General features: G+C 43.6%; 1 protein-coding gene across 4 annotated transcripts in view; it reads right to left on the bottom strand.

The window, feature by feature from the left end:
- The window catches only part of HPS5 (HPS5 biogenesis of lysosomal organelles complex 2 subunit 2), a 43,869-nt gene that overhangs the window by 17,096 nt on the left and 8,411 nt on the right, over positions 1-18,362 (bottom strand). For all 4 annotated transcript variants that reach the window (XM_075928107.2, XM_075928105.2, XM_075928106.2 and 1 more), the window contains exons 5-12: positions 17,649-17,841; positions 14,698-14,831; positions 13,023-13,238; positions 10,001-10,072; positions 9,278-9,366; positions 7,400-7,578; positions 6,985-7,143; positions 1,151-1,310 (exon numbers count right to left, since the gene is read on the bottom strand). In XM_075928107.2, the coding sequence (XP_075784222.2) occupies positions 1,151-1,310; positions 6,985-7,143; positions 7,400-7,578; positions 9,278-9,366; positions 10,001-10,072; positions 13,023-13,238; positions 14,698-14,831; positions 17,649-17,841 (1,202 nt within the window). The remainder of the gene's footprint in view (positions 1-1,150; positions 1,311-6,984; positions 7,144-7,399; positions 7,579-9,277; positions 9,367-10,000; positions 10,073-13,022; positions 13,239-14,697; positions 14,832-17,648; positions 17,842-18,362) is intronic.

Below are 18,362 nucleotides of genomic sequence, written 5' to 3' on the forward strand. Positions count from 1 at the left end.
TGCTGCTGAGTTCTGTCGACATAACGTTGACAGAACTCAGCAGTTTTGCCGACAGCTGTAACCTCATTCTACGAGGAATAACACCTTTTGTCGACAAAAGCCATACCCGTTGATTCCCTGATGAGAAGGGACCCCATACTGTCTCAGATAGCAGCTCTAAATTGGGAGGGTGAAGTGGAAAGAGTTTAAGAGTTAATAGGAGTGGGCCTTCAAGTCTGCCTCATCCAGCTCTTATGGTGGATCTGAACAGACAACATGTATTAAAAAAAATCCCTAACCTTATAGTCCTGGAGTATATTTCTGGCACAAGTCCAGGAGCATCTCTGTCTGCAGGCCAGTCTACTGCCTCCCCAGCTTGAACTTTCTCTAACACCACAAAAAGGAGCTACTTATAATGGTATGTTTTTCAGAGAGGAGAGATCACATTACCCCTTGAAAAACCAGAAAAGCCTCTAACTTTTGTCCAGAATTGGGTATTTGTTGGGAAAAGGAAAAGGAAAAGGAAAGAAAAAAGGTGGCTGGGTGGCATAACAGGGCTATTATTTCAAAAGGTTGCATCCCCCATACAAAAATGTACAAACATACAGGAGAGAATCACCTCCAAAAACACCCAGGAAAGAAACTCTACAAGAAAGTTAAAAGTTCTTGACCCACGCCTACCAGCTCCCTGGCATCAATAGAAGGCCTGGCTCAATGAGAGCTAGAAAACGGATCTCTTCCCCCTCCCCCAAAAAAAAGCAGCAATCTGGCTAGCAGAGGCTGGATTAACACTGATGGAGGATGGTCTGTTTTAATGCTAACAATAACCTAGCTGTGTTACCCATAGAAAATGAAAACTTGAGTGATATCCTGGCTCCACTGAAGTAAATGGGAGTTTTGCCATTTACTGCATGCTGAGATCTCACCTCTAAAGATTTCACTACAAGGTTTTACCACAAGAGGCCACAGAAGAGCTGACTTTAGGTTTACCACTAGCAAGAGGTGGCATATGTGATTCACCCAGCAGTTTACAGGGTTTAATCAGAGATACCTAAATGGTGGAAGACAAGTGGAAGTTATAACTCGGAAGGGTTTTGTTGTTGTTTTAAACATCATATCACCGAACACAAAGAATGCAACTGAAAAGCATATTTTTATGGGAAGCCATTACCAAGCTCCACCTGCTCTTCTTCCTGGTGTGCAGTAAACTCTTTAAGTCTCTCATCTTCTGACAGCGTTTGGCTGTTTAGGGAACAAGAGTCCTCATCTGACTGACTGCCTCTTCGACTAATAACACGATAAATTCCAGAGTCTAAGACACTGAAACTTTCCTGTCGGGCAAATAATAAAGTTACACAAGGCACAAAAATATCCTCTCATTCAACTACACTGAGAATTCAGTGCACCAACAGGTCTTTTAATTTGAAATTGTGGAAACGAACACATGTATGCTGATATTTGTATGCAGAGGAGTATGCCACATTGTATGTTTATACAGAAACTGAAGTAAGAGTTAAAATGCAACTTTTATAAGGAAGAGTAACTACAAACAAACCTGCAAGTCTGTTGGGCTGAGTACAAGATAAGGAACTAATAACTCTACAGTTTTAATGTCATGTTTCACAAAGCCACACTATTTTGGGTATGTCACTTCCTCTCTGCACTGGGAGTTTTGGTTGTGGTATAATTGCAGTTAACGGATTTTTAAATAACTGGCTAGCTAACAATTGTAAATGCAATTATAGACTCTCCATAGCTTGTTCCAAGACACGTGTCTCTCCCCGGTTGTGGCTCAGCTCAAGCTGCGTATTTCTGCATCGCACGTTTCTGCATCTCTACACATAGGTAACCTCACAGGATGTAGTGAGAATAATTAGTTGTCCAACACTCAAAGATGAAAACAGTTATGTTAAGTACTAAGTATGAAACGTATTTTTCCTTTTTACAACTTAATAAAAGTTAGGGCCACCACCCAAATCAGCTACAGGAGTAATGATATGTCTACATTTGCACCTTCTTTTGAGAGAGGGATTCATGTGCAGCTGAGAAAAATTGCAAATGAAGCATGGATTTGAATTTCCCGTGCTTCATTGCATAATCGTGAACCAGCGCTATTTCGAAATACCCTATTTTGAAATAAACTCTGTGTAGACACAGTTATTTCGGAACAAAACCCTTCTTCCAAAATAACCGGTAAACCCCGTTGTATGAGGAATAAGGGTTATTTCAGAAGAAGGGTTTTTCAAAATAGGAGCAGTCTGCGATTATGCAAATGAAGCACAGGAAATTCAAATCTGCACTTCATTTGCAATTTCGCTCAGCTGCATTTGCATCTCTCTCTCGAAAGAGGGTGCAAGTGTAGACATACCCTAAGACAGTACTAGAGGCTTAAAGAATATCACATTTCCACACATCAACTCTTTCTGAAGAATACTATGGCACTCTGAAATAGAGCTTTAGAAGAGAAACACTATAATGCAGGAATCATTGTGGGTCACAGAATTAAGTAGCCCAAGATGAACATTAAATCTATCAAATCATGCCCTTACAAATCTAGAAAACTGCATAATTAACATCTGTAAGTTCCTACCCCAAATACTCTGGCTAGTAACAGACACCCTAAGCATCTTGCATTGTGGTTTAGAGATGTAAAATCCTATTTAATTGGCTAACCAGTTAAAAATATTGTTTAACTGGTTAACTGATTAAGAAGGCAAGTGGGGAGGGATGCTCTAACCCAGCTTGGACCCTGCCTACCACTGGGTTGGAAGGACCTCTTCCCCTCCTCCTGCCACAGGCAGGGGATGCGCTAGAGCAGACCTTGCCTGCAGTGGGTCCTGTGGAAATGGCAGGAGCATCCCCCTGTCCATGACAGACAGGAAGCTGCTCCAGCCCCGCCAATTAATCTTAAACAGTAAGCCTCACCCTTTAAGCATGAGGCCTACTGGTTAACCAGTTCAACTTTCACGTCCCTAGTTTGGTTGTAGCTATGTTGATCCCAGGATATAGAAAAGACGAGATCAGTGAGGTAGGGATGGTACTGGGTCCTGCTGTGAAGGCAGGGGACTGGACTCGATGACCTTTCAAGGTCCCTTCCAGTTCTAGGAGATAGGCAATCTCCATTCATATACCTTTTACCGGACCAACTCCTGTTGGTGGAAAGTAAAAGCTTTTGACTGAGCTATGCAGAGGTCTTATTCTAAGGTTGCCAATCCTCCCACTTTCACTGGAAGTCTCCTTGGAATCACATGCTATCTCCTGGAGACTACTTCAGCCAAACTGGGGGATTGTGTGTGGTAAGTGTCTGTCATACCAGCAGAGCTATAGTGGGTTCCCTCATCTGACTTGGCTCCATGCAACTCCCAGCAGCAGCTGGCATAATCTCTGAAGCCTCTGGTGGGAGCAGAGCATCTGAGCACCATCTCTGCAGCTCCCACTGGAGACCCACTTAGCCCCACTCCTAAGAGCCATTGCCAGATGGCGTGCTGGTCTCTTTCGAGAGCTGTCCAAGGTAAGCACCAATTCCTGCCTCCCTCCCGCATCCCAAAATCTACACCCCTTACCCAACAGTCTGCACTCCTCACTGTCTCCTGTACCCCAATCCCCTTCCTCAGCCCAAAGCCTGTACTGCAACTCCATTCCATATCTTACATCCCTTCCCCAGCCCAGAGCCCAACACCTCATCCTCTCCCAGAATCAAACTCCCTTCCAAAGCCTGCGCCATCCCTGTACCGCAACCCTCTTCCACAGTCTGGTGAAACTGAATAGGGGTGGGGTCTCAGAAGGGACAGGATAGAGGATGAGCCAAAGGGACAGGGCAGGGGTTTGCAGGACAGTTGGTAACCCTATTCTTCTTAGATCTGGGGAAAGAAATCAGAGTACATGAGTACCAATGGGACACACTGTTAAGGTAATGCATGTTGTCAGAAGCCGCTTGAAAGGAAATAGGCAGAGGGTTAGATTGTTATGCATCAAGGATTTGAAGTGGACAATAAAGGGTAGTAGGCAGTTGAGGGATGAGGTATTTCAGATTGCTGTAATGCACCATAAAACCAGAGTCCCTGTCCAGTTCGTGTTGTTGTTAGATAGCAGAGCTATTAAGTTTCCAGGCCCATCTTTCATAGAATCATAGGGCTGGAAGAGACCTCAGGAGGTCATCAAGTCCAGTCCCCTGCCGAAAGCAGGACCAATCCCAACTAAATCATCCCAGGCAAGGCTTTGTCAAGCCGAGACTCTGGTAATGGACCATAAAACCAGAGTCCCTGTCCAGTTTGTGTTTTTGTTGTATAGCAGAGCTATTAAGTTTCCAGGCCCATCTTTCGAGGCATCTGAGAACAAAAATTCAAAGAATAGATATAGCGCAATCATTTTATGAGGAAAGTTTGCCCATAGGCAATATGTTTTTGTCTTATTTTTCTGTAAGAGTGTATTCAAGACTGTAATAATTGACAGGTTTCACTCAAAGTTGTTTTGGGGCATTTAATGTACTGAATGAAGTTTGCCACATCTTGTGATAAGCATGTGTAGGATGCACAAATTTCAAAAGATGTGCTGTGTGAGGTACTGATCATTGCAGCAGCAGAGATATGCTTTTTTGGCTCATTGCAACAATTTGTAACACCCCTCATCCCTGCCCGTTACTCTTAACTGCCCACTTTAAACTCATTACACATAAAAGTCTGACCCTCAATTGCCCACATTTTTTCAAGGGACCTTCTACATCTTCTACATGAGTTACCCCATTATGTTTAACAATCTATCCCAAACTGGATTTAGCTAAGACACTCTGATTTCTTTCCCCAAACTTGAATAAGAGCTCGATATAGCTAACGCTTGTACCTTTTACTTACAGAAGTTGGTTCAATAAACAATGTTACTTCCCTGACCTCATGACCCTAACTATCAACAACTATCAGTGAAAAAAGGCAAATATAAGATGACCCTTTTTACTCATCTGCAGAGTGAAGGATGGCATGACACTAAGCCAGCATGGGTTAACTAACCAGCAAGCTCAATGATTAAAAAAGTCAGCCTTTAGGGCAAGTGTGAGCAATAATTTTCACAAGGGGGCCTCAATGAATTTTGGTACATGGTCATGGGCTGGCTCCACACCCAAAAAGGGTGGAGCTTGGGGCAGATGGGATGGGGTTGGGGACTAGCCTCCCTGCACAGTGTCTGTGGCCAGAGGCTTTCAATTAAAAACACAGCAAAGGGCTCACGGCTTCTGGCCCTGCTACTACATTGCCTGGCAGGCTATTTAAAGGGCTCATGACTCCAGCCCCTGCTGGGGTAGTGCTGCAACTGTGAGCTAGTTAAATAGGATCCTGCTGCCTGAGCCAGCACCTGGAAATTCAGTGGCACAGACAGCAGGATATAAATAGAAAACAGCCAGATGTAGCCTGTGGGCTGGATCAAAGTGTTAGTGGGCCAGATCCAGCCCCTAGGTCGCATCTTGCCCAGCCCTGCTTTAGGGACATACTAGAATAGAAATGAAATGGTAAATAGGACCATTCCTTGTGTGGACTTTTCCTTAAGAAAGCCATGTTTAACAGACCACAGTTCTTGAAATATAAACCTGTATTGTTAGAGAAGTAAAAGCAGATACTAATTGTATTGTCTGTTTACTTATGTCTTATTAGAAGTTTAACAATGTGATCTAATTAACTTGTAGATGCTAAACTTTGGCTCCTGTCTATAATGTTTCATTACTATGTTCTATTGATTCTGAGATCAAAAAGGGATATTAACATTTAGATGAGACTTGAGATGTAACAATATCATTGTCTATTTCTTTTTGAAGTTTGTAGTATGCTACAGTACCAATGATACATTTTAATGGATAACTGTGATATGCTAATCAATGCAATTAATTTATCTGTGTATTCATAGGAAATAGAAGTTTACTTTCAAAGAAACATTATATGCTGCCTATTCTTAATCCTGAAAGGCCCCTGCTGTGATCATTTGCTGTCAAGAGTCTGCTGAGCTTTAGCTATAAAGGGCAGGGCCTGATCCTTACTATCTCAAATCAGCTTAAACGTTGAGAAGGGAGTTCAAGTTTAGGGATGGGCAAATACTGGCCCACAAGTCGAATCCAGTTCACCAGCGTTAGCTCCTGGCAGGCGGCTGCAGCTATATTTACCTGTGCCTCTTCAAGGCCAAGTGATTGCAGCTCCCACTGGCCACAGCCTATGGAAGCTGCAGGAAGCAGTGTCCCAGTCCACGCCACTTCCCGCAGCTCCTATTGGCTGGGAACGGTGATCCATGGCCAACGTGAGCTACAATCTCCTGTACCTACAGAGGTGCAGGTAAATATAGTGGCGGCGACCTGCCAGGGGTGAACTGCCATTGTTTTCTTGCCCAGCCCTGTTCAAAGTAGCAAGACTGAGGTCTCCGGGTGTACTCCGAATTATCCATGCAAATTCTCATGAAAAATTTTGAACAAATGCTATACATTGACTGCTTATTGCACTACAACCTAGTGAACTGATTCTGGAAGGAATTTTAAAAATTCCTCACCAGCTCTAATATGAAACTGACCTAAAAACTTGTATTCATATTTGCTTGTATAATTATTTTTAACCACAATAACCTTTTTATTTTTAAGTAATCTTTGATTAGTTAATAAGAATTAGTTGTAAGCATGTATTTGGATAAGAGCCGAAAACATCATTGACCTGATGGGTCATGTGTCTGATTCTTGGGGACTGGCAAAACTTGATATATGGTGAATAAAGTTTTAAATAATCCTCACCATATACATTTTTCTGTCCGGGTGGGAACCAAAGGCTGTATTGTTTAAAGGGAACCAGAAGAGCATTATAGAAGTTGTTGAATCTAAGTATTATAATAAACCACCAGTTTTGAGGATTGTCTGCCCTATTTTTTTTAGTTTGTCTTGATAAATTCTGAGTATCACCACAGTCACAGATGGCAATATATAAGCTTATACAAAATGAGGAAGAACTCAACTAGGGGAAAAAAATCAAGTTTATATACACCTACATGTGATGAAATACTGCTCCTTCTGCTGCTGCATGCAGAATCTAAAGGTTCCAGCTTTGAAATCAATTCTTCCAGTTGGCTAATGACATCACTTTGGGTTGAGAGGTCCAGCTGTGATTTCAAGTGTTCTAATCTGTCTAGAGGCAAAATTTTTCTTGCCTAACAATAAAAAAGCAAGAGGTTTGTTAATACTTATAATCTTCATATTAAACAGACTGGGTTTGGCTTACTACCCACAGATGTTAAAGTTATTAAGTTTTCTAATAAAGGAGTTGTTGCTGATTAGTTCTATGATCGCATTTCAACATGACAAAGCTCCAAAATCCAAAGTGTAGAGTTTTATAGGATATGGTTTAGGACAAAAGGACTCAACTGAATAGCTGTAGCAGAGAGGTGAAAAGAGGTCCTAACTTACTCTGCAAGAAATAATAGAGTTCTGGAAGAGACAGCAGACTCTGGCACCAAGACTCCAGAAACCTCTTCTTAGCAGACGTTCTACACAGCGCTCCACTAGCAGAAGAGAGAAGTGCGAGACTTTTCCATTCGTATGTAGACAGAATAACTCATTTCTGTACACTGCTATGTCCTGTATATCTATAAAAAACAGATGAGCAGAAAGGCTTTATGGTGAATGTACTAACAGCGTTCCTTTCCATTTCAGGGTAAACTTGGAAACAATTTAGAGAGAGAAAATGGGTGAGATAATGTCTTTCATTGGACAGACATTTGGTCTTTTTGGACCAATACAACATAGAACAGATTTAGCAGAGACACTCTTGAGTAAGTTCCCCAGACCTGAAAAAGAGCTCTGAGTAAGCTAAACAGCTTGTCTCTCTCACCAACAAAAGTTGATTCAATAAAAATACATTACCTCAGCCATTTTGTGTTTCTAATATCCTGGGACTGACGTGATCACAACCACATTGGAAATAGTTTGCACTTTTCAATCTACCTACTAATGACTACGACAAACTTCCATTCCTGTAGAATATGGGATAACAGTAACTGGCACTATGTTAATGTACAATTATTATTGCATACAATTAAAATCTAAGACTCTTTTGACCTTTGCTGAGTTACTCAGAAGTATGTAATAATTTATGTACACATATTTTCAAAGAAAAACAAAATGCATAGACTATCTAGCAAAATGACAGACCTCATTATTTAAAATTAATTAGTCGCTTGTTAATGATTTAGTTTCTAAAATTTTAAACACAATTTGGAAGAACGTTGAAAAAAAAAGTCTATTAGGATCAGAGCCGCATCAGATATTCTTTGAAAGATAACTAGGGGGCTGCACCCGCTGCTCACTATGCTTGCCAAACTGCCCCCTCCCCCCAGTCGGGGTGGCCCTGGCTCTCTCTTGCCCCTCCTCCTCAGCTCTTTCTTGCTTCCTCCCGGCCTCCAGGGAGGGCCCAGACCACCCTGGCCCTAGTTCACCCACGCCACTGCTGGGCAGGGCTGGGCCAGGTCCTGGCACACCAGCCCTAGCTCTCCCCCCAAGCTAGGTTGTGAGTGAAGGGAGCAGGGGAGGGGGCGCAGAACACTGGAGAGGGGGAGACCACCGGGGAGGAAGGAAAGAAGAGCCTGCATGGCTCCTGGGGCTGTCCGGCTCACGGCTTTCACCCCTCAACCAGAACATGGGGGAGGGAAGCTAGGGCAACGTGCCACCCCAGCCTCACACTTACTTGGAGGGCCAGGGGGAGAGTGCACTTGCACCCCCCCCCCCCCATATGTACAGGCCTGGAGGGGCTGCTGGGGAAGAGGTTGGTCAGCAGGGAAGGCTGCTGGTAGTGTGGCAAAAGGCCGTTTCTTGGGGAGGAAAGGGGGGGGGAGAGGAAGAGAACAGACCAACATGTTCTGGGCTTGGAATTGGGGATGTGGTGACAGAGTGACTTACAACGTCTCGCTGTCATCCCACAGGACATTTTTTTTTAAATATATTTAGAGAGAGAGATAAAATGGAGTAAGTAGTAAGGAAAAGAAACTGCAATATTAGTGATATTTCATTGCATCACATTTGGTCATTTTATTTCTGAGATTCAATACACTGTCCCCAACCACTCATTTCACAAGCACCCAAACAGAGAATTTGTAAAAATTCATTTTCAAAGAGTTTTTTATAATAATTTAAAAAATTGCCATACAATTTGCTGATTAACTATAAAGTTATTAGTGAGTGTTAACACCTTGTGGAAATGGAAATTGGTTTGCTCGACTGTAAGTACAGGATTTGAAAGTCAAACTGTAATGAACAATGCAGCAAAAACTTAAGTTCCTTAAAGTTCACCTTTTACTTCACTCCAAAGTAAAACTTGAACATTCTGAGGAATGAAGACATAAATTCCTCTTTCTGTCCATGTCATAACACAATGCTCTCTGTAAGCAAACAAAAAGTATTAAGCATTGTTTTAAGAAATTTGAATGTATTCATTTCAGAAGGAAATTATCTTGCCAGAGTACTCAATTTAAAAATATGTTTAATTAATCTTTGATTATTTTTTATTTAGAGAAGATGAGATTTGAACTTTAAGACACAGCCTCCTTTCCCTACACCTCTGTTTTCTCTAGTCTTTAACCAAGCCTGCATAAAAGTAATTCAGGTAAGATTATTTTTATAGATATTACATTTAAAATATTTAAAAACCTGACTTTCAGACAAGGTTTGAAGATTTACATGAAACTGTGAACCCATAAAAATATGTTCAGTGGAAATGTTGAAAGTTAGTATATATTTATATTTTGTTTAACAAACCTAGAAACTAAAAGAACAGTCATTAAAGTTTTGAAACTACTTCTCTAGACAACATGGGTTGGGGGTTTTGGCTGTTGTTTTTTTGCGGGGGGAAGGTGAAGGAGAAGAGGATTAAGAAAAATTGGAGCATAGAAGAAGAGGATAAACAAATTAATACTATTGCTCATGGGCTTTACGTGATGTTAATTTGAAGGGATGTGAGGGAAGCTAACACAAAGACAATATTGTTAATAAAGCAGACTGCTGGTAAATACTTACGTCAAATACAACAGTTTTGGGAAAGGCAAAGACTGGTAGGAGCAGATAGACGTATTATACTGAGGATCCATCCTATATAAAACAGAATATCTAAATGGCAATTGACAATAATTCATTCCAATTACAAAACACATCAGCTCTCCATTTAGTAATAGTTATTTCAGAGCATCCAAAGACAACACTGTAGTCTATAACAGTGGTGCTCAACCTTTTTCAATTTGCAACCCCCAGGGCCGGGAAAATTTTGGTTATCAAAAAAGTAAACACCACAAAAATAAAACACAAAACCCCACAAATGTCGGCCAGAACATTCTGCTGCACCTCCTTTAATTTCAAGCGCTGGTCCGCTCCCCTATCACTCTCCCCGCCCCCTGCTGCGCATATGTCAGGCACCAAGCCACGAAAACAAAATGGTGGCCAGCCTGGCGTTGCAACCCCCCAGAAAGACAGCCTCTTGCACACCACTAGTCTTTAACTTCGATAGCATGTTTGCTATGAAAAAATGTACCCAAAATTCAAAAAGTGTAGATTCACTTTTCTAATCAAATGTGATGACCATTCGCTACTCCTACTTCCTACTGGAAGCTGAAAATGACTATGGGTATGTCTACACTACAAAGTTAGTTCGAACTAACCTTCATAGGCGCTACACTAGCGCTCCGTTAGTTCGAATTTAATTCGAACTAACGGAGCGCTTAGTTCGAACTAGGTAATCCTCATTCCACGAGGATTAAGCCTAGTTCGAACTAGCTAGTTGGAATTAAGGGCTGTGTAGACCCTTAATTCGAACTAGTGGGAGGCTAGCCCTCCCCAGGTTTCCCTGGTGGCCACTCTGGCCAGCACCAGGGAAACTCGTCTGCCCCCCTCCCGGCCCCGGACCCCTTAAAGGGGCATGGTCTGGCTACGGTGCCCGTGCCAGATGCAAGCCTGCCAGCACCCAGCCAGCAGACCCTGCACCTGGCACGGATCGAGCCACCAACCAGATGCCCCCCAGCCTTCCCCCTCTTCCCGGGACCAGGCTGGCGGCTCCTGGGAGCTTGCCCGGGACTGCAAGAGGCGGGCACCCGCCTGGGCTAGTGCGGACATCGTGGACCTCGTCCGCGATCTCCACACTAGGCACAGGAAAGTGGCCAGCTAGGGCAGGAGAGCTGCCAGCCTGGCCACCCAGGAGCAGGTGTGCAAGAGAATCAAGGGGGTCCACTGAGACCCCCGACCCTGCGCTTACAATGACCGTACTGGGTCAGACCAAAGGTCCATCTAGCCCAGTAGCCTGTCTGCCGACAGCGGCCAACCCTAGGGACCCTGGAGGGGATGGACCAAAGACAGTGACCAAGCCATTTGTCTCGTGCCATCCCTCTCCAGCCTTCCACAAACCTTGGGCAGGGACACCACTCCTACCCCCTGGCTAATACCACTCCATGGACCCAACCTCCATGACTTGATCTCACTTCCCTTTAAACTCTGTTCCAGTTCTAGCCTTCACAGCCTCCTGCAGCAAGGAGTTCCACAGGTTGACTCTTTGCTTTGTGAAGAACAACTTTCTGTTACTAGTTTGAAGCCTGCTACCCATTCCTTTCCTTTAGTGTCCTCTAGTCCTTCTTTATGGGAACTAATGAAGAACTTTTCTGTATGCACCCTCTCTACCACACTCCTGCTTTTAGAGACCTCTATCCTGTCCCCCCTCCATCTCCTCTTTTCTAAGCTGAAAAGTCCCAGTCTCTTTAGCCTCTCTTCATATGGGACCTGTTCCCAACCCCTGATCATTTTAGTTGCCCTCCCCTCTCCCACCCTCTCTCTTCCCCTCTCCCACCTCCTTTTCCCAGTCTCTCCCAGTTTTGTTAAATAAAGACAGAATCCATTTTGGAAGACACATTATCTTTATTTTCTACATCAAGAAGAGGGGCTAGGGAAGGGTAAGTGGAAGGAGGTGAGAGGAATGGGGCACGAGCCCCCGATGGGGAGGACTGGGCTGGCTCTGCAGGCTTCTGGGGGTGGAAGCTCTCCTGCAGCCCCCCAGTTACCCCCTCTCCCCAGATGGCAGCCTGCGGCAACTGCAGCCGGGCTGATGGCCGAGTGGTGTGATGTGCCCAGTGTGGGTAGTCCGGGCAATCCAAGCCAGGGCTGCTTTGCAAGCTGGGCACCCCTGAGAACTGTCTGTCCAGGGTGGGGGTCGGGACCCTTTAAGCACAGCCCTCGGCTAGCCTGAGACAGCATCTCCACGCTCTAAGTCCTCCTCTGATGCCCTGCCGGCACTGCTTCCGGCCATCCTTAACCCCGGTTCAGGGTCCACTTAATGTGGACATGCTAGTTCGAATTAGCAAAACGCTAATTCAAACTAGTTTTTTAGTCTGGATCCGTTAGTTCGAATTAGCTTAGTTTGAATTAACTAATTCGAACTAAGTTAGTTCGAATTAGCGCTGTAGTGTAGACATACCCTATGAAATAACGACGAGGTGTCCTGTGGCACCTTATAGACTAACTGAAGTGTAGGAGCATAAGCTTTCGTGGGCAAAGACCCACTTCGTCAGTGGGTCTTTGCCCACGAAAGCTTATGCTCCTACACTTCAGTTAGTCTATAAGGTGCCACAGGACTCCTCGTCGCTTTTGCAATTCAGACTAACACGGCTACCCCTCTGATACTTGACACCTATGAAATAAAGAAATCAATTCTTACAGCACTCCTCCACATAGCTGCTGCCAACATAAAGATATACAAGAAAAAATTGACTTCAAATTGAAATGGAAAGCATGACATTAGTCAGTATTTAAGAATTAACTTTTTGTCATGGGTCAGAAGCTGGATTCCCCCACTCCTCCTTTTAAAACAACACAATTCTTTGATGCAAGTGGGTGGACAAGCGGATGCTATATGGTACAGATGCAAAATGAAAGCTGTAGGGTAAAGTGTTTGTTCATGACTTTATGTCACTATATTTTGTGATTCTCACATTGTTGCTTTCACAGAAAGTCATGGAATGAAACCATAACCCAATTTATCACAAGCCACCATTGATAACACTACCTTAGAGTAATAACTGGGAGAGGAGGTGATGACAGCAGCTGCTTGAATTGATGGGTACTTAGCACCTCCCCTTCAAAGTTCACCTCCCACATCCTTGACCCAGGACGTGCACAATATATTAATGGCTGCTGGTTCCCACAATTCTTTCCAACTGGGAAAAAACAGGCGCCGTATTCTCCATCTCTTTCTTTGTTACCAATTTTCCAGAATTTTTCTCTGGGAGGGGGAAAAATACGTTTAGTCAATGTAAAAAAAAGGCTCTGTTTCATTTTAATATTTCCTTAAAGAACTGTATTCACTGTAACAAAGCTCCTCCTCAACCTTGATGGGTTCCGTGCTGTCAGGAGGGATTACTTGCCTCATAGGCTCAGAGTAGCCCTCAATTTAGACACCACCTTGCTGTTTGTTGAGCTACTCTCATCATTGGCTAGCATGGGGAAAAGAGGGGAACCAAACTTCATAGTCTCTGTGGCCCCTCCGAGTGATCTAGAACAAGAAACTCCTGTACCAAAGCCAGTCTCTTTCTAGTGCTGAAATGGGAGCTGATGGTGGGGAAACCTGGGCCTGCTCTCTATTCCGGGTTCCAGCACCAGGGACCTTATGATAGCAGCTATCTGTAACATCTATGGTAACAGCTGACAGCTACAAAACCCTCAGCCACTTCCCCAGCACCTTCTTCCTCCTGCTTTCACTTTCTCCTCTCTGGCTCTCCACATCTCCCTCTCTCTTTAAATTCCTTCCACAACCTAAACTGAAGAGGAGCTCTTATTAACCAGTCTCAACTGGTTGTTAATTGGCCTCAGGTATTCTGATTAGTCTGACTCCCTTGCTTCTGGAAACCCTCATTGGCTCAAGATGTTTTAATTGCCCTGAATGCCCTGATTTATTTTAACAGGTTCCTGCTGGTTCTGGGCTAGCCCTTGCTAGTCTACCCTAACAGCAGGGACCTATTTACTATGGGGCTAATATATTTCCCCTCCACCATTCTCTTGTAGCCCTCTGCCTGACTTTGTCACACCACCAAAGGACATTCGTAAACCTAAACTTCCAAAACATTTCTTAGTTTGTATTTGATATGGTAACATTTATGTTAACTCAAAAAATCTGATTATAGTTCTAAGTATAGAGTGATGAGATAGTTACAGTTTAACAAAAACTAACCCTGTTTGCTTGATACAAGTCAGTTTTGCATGACTTTTACACTTGTACTTTATGAAAACGCTGCATCTTTCTTGCATTAATTTTTACTATTTATTTTGCATTATCAATCTAAATTATTTCTGCGCTATTTGACCACGGTCAATTGGGTCTATCTAAGTAGGATCTACACAGCAGGACCAGTATTTTTCTTGCTGTCTATGCTTGGCTCAAAATGTAGATGTGTCAAACTGCATGTGCTGTGCAGATACTAAACACTATTCTAAAGAGCTATAACTAAAGGTAAAGCTATAATTCATTTTAAAACCATGAAACCCAAATCCTAAGATCAGACACAAAACAAAGAATTAAGTTAATACTGCAAGCAGGTGACATCTAGTCTACAATATGCCAATAAGTCTCTTTGATGATGACTATGTACGACCAGCTAAATGGTAATAATTTCAAGTGATCCATTTGAATCAGTTTCCAGATACAAGATATGTCTTGGTACTTTTTCAGTTAGCATAGAACTTACCTCTCAGTATCGCACAAGTAAGAGCGAGTAAGTGAAGAAATAAGCAATCTTCCGTCCAAATAATCAAGCTCAACTACACGTGAGTCAACAGTGGTTATAACTTGAACTGGAAACATTACAAAAGCAGCTGCTGCCTAATGGAACAACACATACTGGACTTAGGTTGATGTTGATAATATTCCACAGAAACTATAGGAAAAAAGTTAGTAGCGAAGCGCTATGCTCAAAGGTCAGAAAATAGCAAACTTCAAGCTGTTTGTGACTGTTCATGTTAACTAAACTTTGCCCAATATCCAATAACATACACCATTGTTTCTTCCCCTACAAAATAAGACCCTGGATTTGAGAATATTTATGTGCATGAATAGCCCTACAAACTTCAGTGAACTATCCACATACACAGTTATTCACATACGTGCTTGCAAGAAGGGGGCCTGGTCTACAGCGTCTTGTAATTTTTTTCCCCATCAATATACACTTAAGGCTATGTCTTCACTGGCAGCTTCTTGCGCAAGAACTCTTTTGAGGAAGAGTTCTTGTGCAAAAACTCTTCCAGAAGAGAGCATCTACACTGGCATGTGCTTTTGCACAAGAGATGTGCTTTTGCGCAAGAGCATCCATGTCAGTGTAGACGCTCTCTTGCACAAGAAAGCTCTGATGGCCATTTTAACCATAGGGCTTTCTTGCGCAAGAAGTTCATGTTGCCTGTCTACACTGGCCTCTTGCGCAAGAATAGTTGCGTAAGAGAGCTTATTCCTGAGCGGGAGCATCATAGTTCTTGCGCAAGAAGCACTGATTTCATACATTAGAATGTCAGTATACTTGCACAAGAACACACGGCCAGTGTAGACAGGCAGCTAGTTTTTGCACAAGAGCGGCTGCTTTGGCACAAGATCGCGCCAGTGTAGACACAGCCCTATATTATATCCATTGTTGCATATCATAGTCCTCTTTTTTTTGTTAGTTCTCTTTCTATGTAAGTGTCTCATTTATTTAAGACAGCAATAGTTTCCCTTAGGTATATTCCCATAGGGATCTGCTAAGTTAACTTAGCTTCATGTTTAAGTTGCCTACATATGCCAGAAAGTTTCATCGTAACTCTGTCTAAATACCATTAATTAATAATTCTCACAGATGCAGGAGCGGCCCCAGACTAGCTACCAGCAACTGACGCCCTAGGCGAACCATGCAGTTGGCTCCCCTACCTCCAAACTCCTCAACAATATTGCACCACCATTTGGCGCCCCATTGTGTCCCATTTAACTTGGTGCCTAGTTCGCCTATAAGGACGGGCCGCCCCTGCATAGCTGACTTGTATGGATTGTGGGACATACATCCACTCAGGGTGTTGCAGCCAGGCATATGGGACTGCAGCAACACTCAGATTTGGCCTGTCCATGATGAAGAGGTGGCTGGACCAAACCTGAGCAGTGCTGCAATCCCGAATGCCTCCTTGCAATGCCCCAAGTGCAGGACTGCAACATTCAAGGGAGCACTGGTTAGGCTTGCTCTGAAGCCTCATCCTTTTCCATGATAGGATTGGGATTGTGGTGTCAGAGCAGAAGGCGTTTCCCTGCTGCCAGAACCTCTTTCTGCGGCAGGAAAAGGACTCTGGCAGTAGGACACGCCACTGTTAATTACAGCAGTGTAGACTAGGGATGTGTACGTGCAATCGACTATACAATTAACAGATAAGCCTTGGCATCCCCCACATGGAGGAAAACAGGAGCCAGTGCTGGGGGGACCCGACTTAAAATCCAGTTCCCCTCCCCTCTCAGCACTGGGTCCGTGATGCCACTCATCCACTCCTGCACTACTGCCTCCGTGGGGGGGGAAAGGGGAGGAGGGCAAGGGAGATTGCCACAAAGCAGCCTCCATCCACAGGGGGCCTGAACTCCCCGCAGACAGAGGCAGGGCTCTCCGTGGACAGAGGCTCGTCCTTAGCAGCAATCCCATGGATAGGGTAGGCAGAGCAGCCTCTGTCCATGGGGAGCTCGGACCCCACTGAACAGGAGCTGCTGCCACTCCGTGCTTCTGCCTCTGTATGAGAGGCAGCAGTGTGGGGAGGCAAGCAGCTGGGCTGCATGTGGAGCTGGTTTTTAAACTGGCTCCCCTCATTGACTGGCTCGTGCCTGGCATCCCATGCTGCTGCCTCTGATGCAGAAGCTACAGCATGGGGCGGCAAGGGGCTCCCTAGCCGTGGGGCCGGAGCACACTGGCTGCCAGCCCCACTGCCTAGGATTATAGAATAGCTGAGTATCTGATAAGAATTCATAGAGTTACTCAACTACTCAATTACCCAACATCTAACATCCCTAGTGTAGACATGGGAGGCAATGCTTGAGCATGTAGAGAGCTGCATAGAGTATATATTCATGTGTTCCCCATGGAGGGCACTCTACTCTCCTAAGCCATGTCTACACTATTTACTGCTAGTGAGGCGTGCAGTGCCTGTACTTTATATGCAGCTGTAAATGTAGACGTACATTCTGTACAGCTATAGACTCATTCTATAACTGTGCAGAAGTACCATAAACAGAGGAGCATCAATCCTTCCATTACTCTACACTATTTAAAGTAATAGTCAAGACAGAAATAGTGGACTTATGCGCAGACTTCTTTTTAGAAGTTGTGCCATTGGGCAGAAAATCCAAACTGAACTCAGTGTCTGTTAAAAGTGGTCAATGATATCTCTAAGTTGAATGATAATGTACTTTGGAATATTTACATTATATTGTAACTTGCTGGACTGCATACATATACCAAACCAACTATTTATACCAGTATCTGGAAAAAAAATCCAGCACTCCTGACTGGTCACCAAAATGAGCAGAACTTAATTTGCTACTGAATTCTTTTCCATATGCTGATAACCATGACAGACACAAAAATTCATCTGTCCATCAGTCGGAATTTCCTCTCATTGCAATAGAAAATGGGTAACATTTTACCTTTCCTTGTTTAGACATGTTAATCTTGATAGCAGACACTTTTCCCACATGATCTCCTACAAAAACTCGAAGCGTAGCTGTATCCCAACAAAGAGCTGTTATTTTTTTGCCCTTGTGCTCAGTGGAAACATAAATCCGTTCTGGCTTCCCACGACGCTCATGATTGAGTTCCCAGACTACTACAAGGCCTTGACTGTAACAGTTAGGAGATTTACATTTAAGAGAAATGGTCTTTCGAAGATGACCATCATTTCTACCAATAGTGAAGAAAAGCTGTTTGTGGAAAAGAGGCAAACTAAACAAAGACTTTATTTTAATATAAAAGGTTGCATGTTTGAATTCTAGGATAATGAAAAGTGCTAGACTGACAGTTCTGAAAATCCAAGTGCTACATTTATCCAAAGGTAGGACCACTGCATGCTTCCACACAGCAACCTACCATTGTACATCAGCCCTGACTGGGAGGGTTGCTCACTCAGTTCTTGGCCTCTGTTCTGAAACTGCCAGTAGAAGTGTCAGTTGTGAGCTAAATACATGCAACTAACTGGAATTTCAGCTACCCATTTCACTTTTTCCCACTCAGGAGACATACTTTCATACGTTGCTGAAATGTCGCAAGCCCTAGCTAACGAGCAAACTGACCAGCATGGCTATGGTATAAGTTACTCCACAACAGCTCTTTCTGTGGGAACTCTTCAGAATAATTACTCTACT

This window comes from Pelodiscus sinensis, chromosome 5 (assembly GCF_052426305.1).
Source record: "Pelodiscus sinensis isolate ZL-2025 chromosome 5, ASM5242630v1, whole genome shotgun sequence".
Taxonomy (NCBI): Eukaryota; Metazoa; Chordata; order Testudines; family Trionychidae; genus Pelodiscus; species Pelodiscus sinensis.